Genomic DNA, 14080 nt, shown 5'->3' on the forward strand with positions numbered 1-14080 from the left:
TTCTGAATAATAGCAACCAAATCCAAACTATAGCTGCAGTTATGCAGAGTTGACCTACAGTACACAGCTACAGCTAAAATCATGTCCCCCCAGTTATGCAAAGCACCCATCATTTGCATTAAATACAGCTCGCATTTCAATAAAGCAACATAAACCATTAAACATTTCCGAGTTTAAACATTAAACTACTTGATATCTATCATTTCTCTACAAGTGGGCTGGAAAAGATGGCCTACACACATTCTTATACCCACGCCATGTTAAAGACATAAAGTCTCTGGCATTGCCTCGTACTTGGCTAACTTTCAGGAGTGTTGGGGTGGATGCTTTAAACATGTGAATATAGAAGTCAGCACTTTCATAAAGGCAAAGAGGAGAGGAGTAGGTTGCAATCTCCGCCGGTTCCAGAAGTAAATCTGTCCGATGCTTCTGTTTCACTTCAAAATAACAGAAAGTACCCATAAGGGATGAGAAAATAGAAATCTTGCTGAAGCTTGACTGCAGCAGATGGCTTTTCCATCAGACTTACTCCCTAAGATTAAGCTGCAAAGACGATAAAAGACCAATACAGATATGGTTGTTCAAGTTTTTATTCAGAGCACACATTTTACACACATTTACACACGTTACACACATTTTTTTATTCCCCTTTTTTATTACAAAATGAAGCTTTGACAAAACAAATATTTTCAAGTTACACTCAGCAGGGTACTTTAAAATGCAACTGTCATGAATTGCTATGTCAAAGCATATCTGTAAGACAGGAATGTCTGCCTTTGTTAGAAAATGTCAAATTAGTATGGGTTGAAATGAATAGTATCAATGAAATTTGCTAATTTCGTCCCACAAATTAGGGGATTATGGGATGTTAATCTAGAATTGCTGCTGTTTGCTGACCAAATTTTTAGCCAGCTCTAACAGCAGAGGGTATCTGAACGTCCTCTTCCTCCACGATTCAGGAATTCCCTGGATTCCGGTCTGCAAATAAATTGCGACAGATAATTTGAAATTATATTGATTCATTCTCAGGCTTTTTATTGATTATTAGCATTAAAATGCTGCACAATATGGGAGTCAAGTAAAGCTACAACATACAGCTTTTTCCCGTTCTCCTTTTAATAATAATGTAGTATTAATAATCATACCAAAGATCTGACTGACTCACTAATTCTTATACTGGAAAAATCTAAATCTAAGTCATTTTTTCTTAAAACAAATGTATTTGTCCTTGGATTGAGGACGTAAAAGAGACATTTTTCTAATGGAACAAGACAATTTATTAAAATAAAATAAGAAAAAAATTGCATATTATCTAATTATCTTATTTTAAGAGTAAACATACTCATTCCATTGGCAAACAATCTCATTTACCTATTCAGATTAAGGGTAAATACACTTAATTTAAGAAATCTTTACTTATTCCTGGATTATTTTTCCAGTGTACTTTACCTGTGCCCCGAAACAGGCTCCGATGAATGAGGCTCTGCTGGCGGTGCATCCCCCTCGGCGCATGGTGTCCCTCACTGCTTCATCAAGCTGACTGAGAGTCAGGACTGCATGCAGCGCTCCCTGGAATGCACCGGGCAAAGCTGGACACAGACAGACACAAGGAAGTTTTTAATTATCTACAAAACACTATCATTTGCTGTGCTCTTTAGATGCCATTAGTAGGGATGTGAAACAACTCTAGCAAGGAGAACTTTAAAAGCTTTGCTAAAAACCCTGAGACAGTCAACTCAGCAGGAAGGACAAAATAAAAAAGGAGGAGGAGGGGAGACCATTACAGATCAAAGGCAGAAGGGCCTAATGACGGATCTCCTTTAGGAAGGAGGTTCAGGCGATGCCAAGTCAACAGACCTGAGTCCTGCTGCTTTCTACTGGCTTACCTCATGTGTTGGTGAACACAGCAGGTATGAGCTGATGGGACGCTTTGGCTAAGTTCTCCTTCACTTGGCTGATATGGGCTTCAGTTGAGACAGAGAGAAATAAAAACAGTGGTTAATTCTTATCCTAACAGGGAAATTTTAGACTTTACTTAAAGATGACTTCTGTTCTGTTTGATTTTTTCCGTCTGCTCTCGTCTAAAGGCTGGGGGATATCACTTTCCACTGAATAAACATCAACATGCAGGAAACCTATAGGAAAGGCTTCTAGCTGAAGGATGGCTTATTATTAACACCACCTCTGCTCGGTGGAATTAAATTTAAGGAGTTGTCTTGATTGGATTGAGGTTCTGGCTCATTTCACTTGATGCTAATGTCTGTGTTTCCTAATCAAGATCTCATTCCTCCACTTTTTTGTTTATCCCCCTAAACCTATACGTTAAAACTCCCAGTTTCCAAGTTTTCAATATCTACGGTAAAATCACCCAAAAAAAAAACAACAAATAAATAAATAAACGCCTAATGATTTTTACATTCAAAGCCCTGGGACTTATTTGAACAGGATTACTGCAGCAGATGAAGAGCAGGAAAATGCTTACCAATGACAGCCCTGTCCAGATCCTGAGGGTTGGACCTGTTGGGGTCATTCAACTGAGCCACAACTGCATCCAAAGCTTTGGGATCGTCGCCTTTCAGGATGAAATGCTCCAGGAACCTGATTTAGTAAAACAGACACACACAAATGTAACATTTCCCTTTTGTTTAGAGTTGTAATCTGCAACCATCACTGCCTCTCTTTAACTCAGGGGCGTTTCTAGATGGATCGCCATGGGGGCCATTGGGACGCACCCCTACCAGGTTATTTGTTGTTCCCCCTGGGATTCAATTCAATACTGGAACAAGCAGTTCTCCATTCAGCCTGATGGTGGCAGCAGTGAGTGATACCATTATGTGGAATTTCCTGCTTTGACATTTTACTGATGCTATATTAACCAAGACTTGATACAAAAATGCAGCAAAAAATAAAAATAAAATAAATCACAACAATACACTACAAAGAAAGAGTACTAATACAGAATATTTGCTCTTTTATGAATTAGCTTTCAGGTTTTATAGAGGAAGGTTTGTCTCTGCAGTCACTTAGAAGTCTTCTCTAACAATAAAGAACATTGGTCAACCCATTTAATGTATATATTATGTAGAAGCATAAATTAATTTAAATGGAGCTAATGTATCAATATGCACATAACTTTATCAGCAGGGACCCTCATTAAAATCCAATCTGTCTTCAGCGATTTATGTGGAGAATCTAGATGTTTTTTTCTGTTCATTTTCCTATTGTTTCATTTTAATCAATATTGATTGACCATAAGATATCTTTGGCATTTATCAAATTTTCCCCAGTTTACCCCTCAATGCACATTGGCCCCTAACTGACCACCCCTATGAACATTTTCCGGTCCACTGATCAGGGCACCTTGCTAATGTTGCCCCTCACTTAGCCACTTTTTTCCCCCTAAAAACTTCCTAGAACTGTTTTACCTTGCAGCAGCCAGAGTCACAGCCACACACATGTCGTTGTTTTGGGTGACCCGTATGGCGCTCTCAACTTTTTCCAGCATGTCAGGCCTCCCAGCGAACATGGCAACCACTGGAGCGAGTTTGGTGACACCGTCCATTTGGCAGTCCACGTCGCAGCCTTAGAAAATGCACAGTGGGGTTAATATGCTGAACATGATACACAAGATGCCAGTGGGAAGGAGTGTGAAAGGAATCGATTATACCTGATTCTTCTTTTCCAGCATCGACATTTCTTAAGAAAGCCTTCAAGCTACCGTTCCTCCACGGACCATCAATGGGAAGAACAGCTTTCGGACCTGAGCAGTGGAACAAAAACTGTTATATGCTGCTGAGAACACAAAATGATAAATTCATTTATTAAGGGAATAATTCTCTTCAAACGAGTCTGTTGTATTTTTTTTTACCCTCACTTTATTACATTATGATTTAATTAAATAATTTGACTGATCTGCATAAATTTTGTAAGCCAGTCTGTATGGATATCTCCAGACATGTAGAATCAAGATAATTCACCAAACTAGAATCAGTCTGCTGATATGAAGTAAACAACATCTGAGGCACTACAGGTGTTCTGTCAGAACTGCATACGCTGTCAGATCTGCATACATTGTTGCACATCCGCAAAGATAATTATTCCCACAATGAATTTTAGCAGCTATGTACCGACCAGCAAAAACAGGTTTATTTTAACTTTTAAAAAAGAAAATCAGCTTTTATTATACTGTTAATTCTTGGACGCAGAAATGACCAGACATGATTGAAGTTTCCGGGATGTTTGCATCTGTAGCTGATGCCATATTAGTCAATATTTATATACCGTAAAATAAGTCACATTAGTAAAAAAAATGTGTGCCGGTGAATTAAAATTTGGTGAAATTTTGTTTTCATGTCTTATAAACATAGAAAACATTGGCTGCAGCTTATGTTGTGACTCAGAATTCATATAGGTCAGATAAAAACAAATAATATGCCGATCTGACAGTGTATCCTGTTCTGACAGAATACCGGTCTCACATGCATGAGGTAATGCCCTCTCATTAAAGAAAATGATACATTCACACTAGTAATTTAACACAAAACTGGAAAAACTAATAAGAAATAAAAATAAAAATGTAATAAAATAAGATATTGATTTTGAGTTTTTGTTAAAAAAAAAATATAAGTTGAAACAACAAACTGTCCCAGACAGATTAAAGTGCCTCACTCATGATCATATCCTTTTTTTTTTTTATCTGTAATAACTTTTGTCAAGTTAAATTTATTTTACTGGCAGCTGTTATTCTCTGTCTTTAAAGGAAGGGTATGTAAACTTTCAAGCACACTGTCATGTCTAGAAATAAAGAAATAGAGAGAGGGAAAGGCGGAAAATGGCTTTCTAGACTCATCTAAAATGATCTTCTGTGAATTTATTAAATAAAAATGTGTGTTAATGGTGTATGAGCTTGAGATCATGGATTTAATGCACTGTTTAACAAGGAAAAGAGAAGTGGTCCAAAATTCCCCGAACGATGTAAAAAATGTTTGATTGATTCAGCTTTTTTTTTAAATTATTTGGTAATCCAAAACATTCAAAAGTAACTGGAGAATCCTGAATATAGGGGGAGATTCAATCATACCAGGTTCAAAACTTCCCCCCAAACTTTCTGAAGTTCAGGTCTCTGTAGGGGGTTTGTGTTCAGTTATGATAAAAATCGCTCTAAAAAACTGATGACGCTATGAGACTAAGACATCCAGCTGTCTGTGGTTTACTGGACCCAAAGGTGTGCTGTGCTGCTGTGGTAATTTACTGCACAAATGTATTTTACATGTCATCCTAGCAGTAAAACAAGGCAGCAAACATTTACAGTGCAAGAGGGAGTGAAACCAAGAATAGGGAAGTAGTGCGTCCTGCCACATTTATATAGAGTGGGACTATCTCTTCTGCAAATAGAAAAAAAAACACACACCAGTTTGAAAAGTGGCTCTTACATCCTCTCTGGCCAATAAAGTTGGTCATTAACGCTTAAGGAAATAAATACAAAACAGAAAGTTACCAGAAAAGCAGACACTGCACCTACCTCCTTTTTTCCTGTAGGGATCATTAAGGGGCAGATCATACACCGTTCCTGGTCCAAAGAACTCATAGAAGCGCTTAGTCAGGTCTTTCACATCCACATCTATCAAAACATATCAGAGTATAAGGAATAAAATCAGAAAAAAAGATTAATTTGACCCAAACATAGTGTCTGCCTGCTAAGGACTTCTGAATAAGAGTCCAACAGGTTGAACTTCTTCATAACGTACTTTTTTTCACTGAGAAATAATTAAAAAAAAGGCTTGAATGTTTTGTAATAAACAACAAAGTCAGAGCTCTGAAAATATCTTGTTTTTGTGTGTCACACTTCTGTCTGCTTGTTTGGGTGAAGTCCAGTACCTCCACACTGACTCAGGGACTCCAGCAGGACGTAGGCCTGGTCTCCATAGCAGGTCTGCTCACCCGTCGTCCTGCGGTAAAAAGGATTCGCTGACTGAGGCCGAAACTCTGGACAGGGCTCTAGATCGGAGAGAACTTCTGTCAGCCTGTCTGGGTTGTAAATCCAGTGCATCGGTTGGGCTGTAGGGGGTTAAAAGAATCAGAGAGGTGGAAAAATAGTAAAACATTTAGTAATGCCTCCCCCTGCTTTCCTAAACTGTTTTTCCTTCTGTTGGCAGACTGTGTTTAACACAGAGCCCAGTGCCTTCTAAAAGTATTCCCACCTATAAACATTTCCAATTCCATTGTATTCCATGCATATTTAATGGATTTAAATTGATTGATCCACACAAAGTAGTGCTTAATTGTAAAGCATAGTGAAAAGAAGGTATGGTTTGAAAATTATATTTACAAATATAATCTCAAAAGTGAGGTGTGCGTTTGCATTCAATCCCCTTTATTCTGATACTCCTAATTAAATTCCCGGATGAAACAAATAAGCTGAAAATGAACTTAAAGGTACAGTGGAGGATGTTCTTTTTCCAGGTGGATCATCAAAATAAGTGGTCCGCCTAATTGTCATTCAATCTGGTGATATATTTACGAAAGGCCGTCCTACTTGCTCGCCCCCATTTTCACTTACTGGTGGTGAATCTAACAGGGGAAAAATTGAAAATCTTCTTCTGGAAAGTGTGTTCATATGAGAGATGCAAACAGCAATTTGTAAACAAAGCATGCACTAAGAGAAATGGGTATTCTCAAAAATGATTGAAAATCCTCCACAATATTTTAAAATAGTAATTGTCATCCACCTCTGTGTTATTTTTATCTCTGTATATCAGGTTAGGTTCTATAAAAAGCTCAGTAAGAAATGGAATAACTATTTATTTAGCATTTCTCCACTTTTCCCTTGGTTTTCTATCTATGCTAAAAGGAAATCATGAGAAATTCATGTTTTACCTTTTTACAGACATGAAGTGCAGACTTATAGAAGAATATTTAGTCATATTAGACTGAGGAAATAAGGAAATCTACCCCCACTGGTCACCTGGAACATGCATGGCTATCCCTGGTGTTCAATGGGTGACGGCATCATCATGCTGGTTAAATAATCTTCTTTAGTTAGGATAGGGAAGCTGGTCAGACTTGAGATTGAAGTTTGATTTGGGCCAAATACATGGCGAAAAACAACCCCAAACGTTCATCCAGAGCCAGGGCTGAAGGGTTTGAGCCTATTAGAAGTCCAGACCTAAGTTCAACTTGATCATTTATATTCAAACAGCTGAGTGAAAATAAAACAGATGTTATTATCTTTGATTTAAAGGAGAAATGATCAAGAATCAATGCGTAGCTTCAACCACTACATTTGCCTGGCTGTGGGTTTCCTGGACGGGGCCACCTGTGAAGCTGGTTGACAGTAGACTTATGTATCTTTGCTTCTCTCTGTATGTCTTCTTCTGTCTCCTTGAACCCCAGTCAGCCTTGGCAAATGGCCCGCTAACACTAAGCCTGGATCTGCTGGAGGTTTCTTCCTGTTAAAGGGAGTTTTTCCTCTCCACTGTCCCTACAAGCATGCTTAGTGTGAGGGATTGCGTTTGTGTCAATGAGTCGATACAGTCAACTGGTTTTCCTTAGATAGAAAACGTTGAATCAGTTTGACTGTATTTTCTGGTGAACTGTAAAGTGCCTTGAGATAGCATGTGTTGTGAATTGGTGCTATATAAATAAACTGAACTAAATTGAATAGAAACCTTGGAACAGAAGCAAAATCTGTGTGTAGTAATGGACACGACCAAAACACACATAAAAAAAGTTGACTTTCTACCACCTGAAGAACATTTCCTAAATTAAAGAACTAATGCCACAACAAGATATAGAGAAGCTCAGCCATGCTTTTATCTGTAATTGTACTGATTAGTGCAACAGTATCTTCACATATCTGCCAGAAATATTGATCAGGGAGCAGCAGCTGATGCAAAATGCTGCTGCCTGTGTTCTCACTAAGACTAGAAAAAAAGAGCACATCATCCTGGTTTTTGAAGTCCTTATACATTGGCTACCCGTAGCTAAGAGAACAAACTTTAAAATACTTATTTTTGTTAATGCATTGCTTTTAGCTGAACTGCATTAAAGCCAAACTAGTCTTTGTATCCCCAGAACCAAACTTGGAGAAGCAGCTTTCAATTTTATGCACATTTAATCACCCAGAAAACCTCTTTTAATCAGGGCTAAATACCCACCTATTTAGAGCTGCCTTTAACTAGAATAGAACTTTATTGGTCTCACAATGGAGAAATTTACTGGTGACATCTGGTCTTACAAACAACAGGAAATGCACAAAGGAAGAAAAGTTGCATGAAGTTTATACAGTGCATCCAGATATATACAGTGGATGTTAAAAGATAATGAAGGAGAGATTTGAGGTGACTTATATATACAGTATCTTGTGTACAGTAAAGTGGTGGCAGGTAAGATGTGGATTCTTGTTTGTTAAATAGATAAATAGTATAAGTTATTGCAGTGTTATTACATTAGGTTATAGTGCAGTGGCATTGTAAAGTCTGATGGCAGCAGGGATGAATGACCTGCAGTAGTGCTCCTTCTTACAAGGAGCTGCTCAGCTCCTCTACAGTCTGGTGCAGGGGTGAAAGGTGGTGTCCATCATGGGAGTAAGCTTAGACTCTGCAAACAAATCCAGGTGAAAAGCTGCTCTGAAAAAAGTATATTACACATTGACCATTTCCCTGTGATTATCATGTGTATATGTATGATTACCGGTATGCTTGATTATAATAAATATACATATATAATTTATTGATTTTCTGTGCACTATTTCTTCATGACTTTAATGATATTACTTCATATTTGTTCTGATGGTTTTCTTATATAAACCCAGTGAATTACCTTGCCACTGAAATGTGCTATACAAATAAATTTTTACTTACTTACTTAGTTACTTATTTACATATATAATTATCCAGTCTGACACCGAGCCACATTTTTAACAACTAAAGACAAAAAAAATCACTCTTTAAATTTGCAAAGCTGGTAAAGACATTACCAACGAATCACAGCTGCTATTAGACATTTTTTAATACACTTTTCAGATTTTTGTTGTGGTTACAAAACCTTAAAAAACATGTATAATTTGAGTTTTACATTAAATATGTTGGATTGTATAATATATCAATAGTAACAAGTGGTGGGGATAATGCATGCACTTGCTTTTGTGGATTTGAGAACAAATCTAGATTGTATGGAGACGTGTAATCAACATGGCTCAGAGATGAAGGCACCTCCCCTGGGCTCTATCAGCATGTCCAGATGTTTCCAACAGATAATGCATCGGTGCAACATGTAATAAAAAGAGCAACATGTTGTTGGAACCATTTTGAGGTTTTAAAAACACTGCAAATGCTTTGCTTTTTTAAGGCAAAGCTAATAAAATAAGTGAGGAATACTTTAATTGTGGTGTTGGCTGTAAGTGGTGTGATTCTTACCAGCTGCATCTGCTACGGCTGCCCCAATGATGGCACCGATGGCTCTGTCGGCCACGCTCAAGGCCATCTGTTTCTATCAAAGCACAAACAAAACATATGCTATTATGAGGGCTTCACGCAATTTTCAAACACTTAATATGAAAATCAACTACTGCTTGAAATGAAAGTCTGCACATTTCATTAGACAAAGGGGAATATATATTTCCCAACTGTTTTCCAACTGGAAATAGTCTAATATAGCCAGCGGCTAAAAATACTTGATGGATGCTGAGTAGAAAACCCACATGTAGAAGTAATTGTGGTAAATTCTCTATGTGATATAGGCTTGTTCCCTGATGTTGTGATATTAGTTTGGCTTGTCAACTCATACAACATGGCTTTAATTCTAATATATCAACAGATTGTAAAGACATCAGCACTACAAATGATAGCTGGGTATTTTTTTTGTGAATAAATGTGTATTAGAATATTTATTAGCATATTTTTAGTTCATTGTCAATAAAAGTTCTCAAACAGATAATCAGTTTTAACTCCAATACCTTTTAGTTCCTACCTCACAGTCTGAACTGCTTCTGTCAGGCTGCTCCTTCGGGCGCTATTGCTGTCAGTTTTCTGGAAGGGACTAAATGAGCAATCACCCAAGTGATAAGAACAGCCAATCACATGCAGCCCACAGGGAACGGTTATTTAACGCATTGAATAAGGGCCCCTTACTTAATCTGAGTTATCTACACTTTTGCTTCCATCTGCGTCCCTTGGACAAAAAAAATACTTTGTAAAAGATTGTCTTTGAAATATAATGAACATATTTTAGACTTTCTTTATGAGGCTATTGCTGATTTAATTTAGTAGAAAATGTGATCATTATTTGCTAATTTTCAAAAGTTTCAGCTCCCTAAACAGCAGCTAGTAAATCCTCCAATATTAGATAAAAAAGAGAAAGTCTCGTGTTCAGGCATTATCCATGCCTGGCAGTGTGAAAAGTGGGCAGAAACTCTTTGTTTTGTAGAAGTCAACATTTTATTTTTTCTCCTCCTTCCCATTCATGCAAATTAGATTTAAAATGCATTTTATATATATATATATATATATATATATATATATATATATATATATATATATATATATATAAATTAGCAGCTGAATAAATAAGATATGAAATTGTAAATGAGTNATGAGCAATCACCCAAGTGATAAGAACAGCCAATCACATGCAGCCCACAGGGAACGGTTATTTAACGCATTGAATAAGGGCCCCTTACTTAATCTTTTATATATATATATATATATATATATATATATATATATATATATATATATATATATATATATATATATATAGCCTCTTACACTTACTCCATACATACATAGTCTCTGTACACATGTATATAAATATTTATATTCTGTATAGCACTTCTGGATAGATGCAAACTACATTTCGTTGCTTTGTACTTGATACAGTTTGGATGTCTTAAATATAATTATTTTCATATATGCTGGTCTTTATTGAAGCTATTTCCTGTAGTGGAAATTGAAATTGTCCATCAAATGATAGATCATCATTTCAGGCTTTTAAGTGCTGCTTGTAGAACAAAACCAACACCAAGAAATTACTAAAACTAGAAACCTGCATTAATGGTTCAACGTCATTTGTTCTATCTTAAAACATATGAGATTGACTAATTCAATTAGTTATATTCTTTTTTTTTTTGCCTTTTTATTGCTATTTTTCGTTTTTTCTTTAGTTTTGCAAATGTGCAACTAATTATTCCTGCGTAGCGAACTTTCTAGTTAAATATGATTTTCACAAATTTAACCATTTATATATCAGAAAGAGATCCAATCATCATTATTTGTAATGTCTGTAAAGTTATTTAGGTAATGCTGGTTGATTAGTTGGCAATATACTGATGAATGAATGTTGAATTGTTATATAAATATATCAAACTGAAAAATGAGAGAACTTGAGTTTAACCCAGAGTCCACAGGGTAGTGAGTTATTATACACTTGAAATAAAGATTGTCAATTTGCACAAAAATAATGTAAAAAAAATGGAACAAAATAGAAATAAATTGAAAGATACTTCTGAAGCGCTGCCTGCAGCTGGAGCATAACCAGCAACTATGTTTGCATCAGGCTGAAACTGTTCATTGCTCCACAAAGCGGAATCCCCAAACCTCTTTGGCTCATTTATAAATAATCTGGAACAAATACCAGCTGATTTTTCTTATGCTTTTGAATCAGTATTGCTGTAAGTCTTACATCTCAATCATGTGCTCTTCCTGTGTGATCAGAGCCTTTATTCTCAATGAACGGTCCAGGTGTTTGAGGTGTCATAATGAAGCTGAAGAAGGCCTTGATTAGTTGCAAATGTTGGCTTTTACAAAGAGCTTCCTGGAAAATCTGAATACATTTGAGGCTGAAGTAGACATCTGGAGTGGGATTTAGTCTTGAATCGGGATAAAAATCTTGCAGTATTAGATTTATTAACTATTTTTACATTTCTTGCATTAAAAAAATTATTATTATAAACACATAAACAGGATATAATAGTACCAGTAACTATATGCTCATTTGTAGTGCAAAAATATTCCAGCAAACTGGTCAATAGTTTCACATCAAGTAACCTAGCATTATTATAACAGACTGGCTGTGCTGTGTCGATTTACTTTCCTTCACTGTATCTTTCAGTCCATTGCCTCTATTTTGCTTGTATCCCACCTGATCCTCCCCAGTGTAACATCTCCAATGAGACCCTGCTAATCCCGGCCTGTCGCCACTTATCCCAGGCCTCCCACGGGTATCCCAGGCCATTGATTTCACTCCCGACTCCCTAAAACAGCAAAAAAAAAAAAAAAAAAAAAAAAAAGCTAACGCTGAGAGAGCGTAGAAGCAGGCAGTCAATAGCCATAACTAGAAAACAATGAAGAAAAGCTGCAGCTTCTGTGTGACCCCCCTCTGGTCTTCATGCTGACCCACTTCCTGCTACAACACCCTGCTTTTAAATGCAGCAAAAGCTACTTGAGAAACTGTATTTAATGAGATCTCATGCTAACAAATGAATTAGAATTGGATTAGAGAAGAGAATAATTAATTCAGGCTGTGATGATGAGATACAGTGTTGAAATGTATAGGAAAATTCTGAGTCACCAGTACAGCTGAGACATATCTTCAAATGGTTAATCTGCTGAATAAACAAGAGCTTTTGCTGTGTTTAGCTGGGAGATACCATGCCCTTCACAGAGAGATGAAAGAGATGCACAAATAGATCTGCCACCGTCACCAGATCAAATGACACAATGGGCAGGAGGAGTCTATAAATGACACTTGCAGAAAAGGGAGGATGATAGGGAGGATTTGATGAGGAGTGGAGAGATGGCTTTTCACTGCTTGATGCCTAAACCTTGAAATGAATGCTGAGCTCTCGTGGCTTCCTTCAGCTCTCTGTGTAATGCTTATTTTTCTTTTTTTCTTAAATCAGGTTTAGTATGAGTGTTATGGCTACAAGAAGCAAAGTAAAAGAACAAAGAGCTGCTTGAGCAAAAATAGTGCTTTGAGCACAAACAGCAACAAAAGGTCTACAGCAGACGTCAAGCAAAGCTTAATGTCTTTATTGCATGAAGGCATTTGATTACACTGTGCCTCTGCTGTGGAAAAAGTTGCTGCACACTTGTTTTCTATTGCTAATTTTCTACAGGAATATAAACATTTCGAGGGAAAAGTGTTTGCAAAATGAATTCATGCCCGTTAGCTGCATTGGTTTTGCAGTCAGTCCCCCCCCCGCCACCACCCCTAATCCCCCTCCTAATGATTCAGCAGGGCTCAGATCATGTGTTGTTACCACCTTTTTGTCAAGCAGGTGGCCACAGGCTGCTGTCTTATTGATTGCTCCAGATTTCCACTTGGACGCTCCTCTTCAGGCCTCAGAGACGTTCGCATAAATACAGAATATTGACTGATTATTATGATTTGTGTTCATTGCCTGACAGCAGTCATTACTGTTTCTGTTTCCTGTCTTGGCACTGTAGTACATCTTCTTTTCTTGCTCAAATGTCACTCTCCTCAGCAATTATTCAGTAGATTTTCCCTTTTTTTATATCCAGTTCCAGAAACTAAAATAGTACATCTCAAAAATTTTCAAAATGTGCACCATGTATGTCTTAGAGGCAAAGGAATGTGGATTTTTGGACAGCTCCCCTGAGAGCAGAGTGTGAACAAAGTCATCGTGATGTCACCATTTTGAATATGTTTGTTAACTCATGACAGTATTCTTTGCTATCTTTGGTTTTCAGAATTAATTAATTAAATATTTAATTAGATATTTCTGTCAGTCCGTCTGTCTGTCAACTAATTCCTTATGATATTTTTATTTACAGTTACTAATTTAAATATATTTTCTTGGCAGTAGGTGTTTTTTTTCTTTTAAATTTTGGATGTATTATAATATCTTGCATTATTTGGACCCACTCCTCCTGACAGAACTGGTTGAACTAACTTAGATTTTATGGGCTTGCTTGCTTGTAAACAGCTCTGTTTACAAGCTTGATCATATTTCGATCATATTTTCTCTGAAACCGAGATCCCACCTTTATGGTGAACAGCATAATACGTTTACTTGGATGGATGGATGGATGGATGGATGGATGGATGGATGGATGGATGG

The 14080-nt window shown here is 36.9% G+C and overlaps 1 protein-coding gene across 2 annotated transcripts; it reads right to left on the reverse strand.

Annotated features, from left to right (window-relative positions):
* Positions 1 to 626: 626 nt before the first annotated feature.
* Positions 627 to 10030, reverse strand: LOC107097672 (crystallin J1B-like). Of its 2 annotated transcripts, none has more exons than XM_015394916.1 (10): positions 9970 to 10030; positions 9417 to 9489; positions 5878 to 6057; positions 5522 to 5620; positions 3668 to 3760; positions 3426 to 3582; positions 2483 to 2598; positions 1887 to 1964; positions 1450 to 1589; positions 627 to 978 (listed from the first exon to the last, which is right to left on the reverse strand). In XM_015394916.1, exons 2-10 carry the CDS (start codon positions 9481 to 9483, stop codon positions 874 to 876), a joined length of 1035 nt encoding a protein of 344 aa, XP_015250402.1. In that variant the 5' UTR covers positions 9484 to 9489; positions 9970 to 10030; the 3' UTR covers positions 627 to 873. The 2 variants fall into 2 exon arrangements, with proteins under 2 accessions (XP_015250402.1, XP_015250403.1); XM_015394917.1 differs by having other exon boundaries at positions 9956 to 10013.
* Between the last annotated feature and the right edge of the window lie 4050 nt (positions 10031 to 14080).

This window comes from Cyprinodon variegatus, unplaced genomic scaffold, assembly GCF_000732505.1.
Source record: "Cyprinodon variegatus isolate N-32 unplaced genomic scaffold, C_variegatus-1.0 Scaffold714, whole genome shotgun sequence".
Classification (NCBI taxonomy): Eukaryota; Metazoa; Chordata; class Actinopteri; order Cyprinodontiformes; family Cyprinodontidae; genus Cyprinodon; species Cyprinodon variegatus.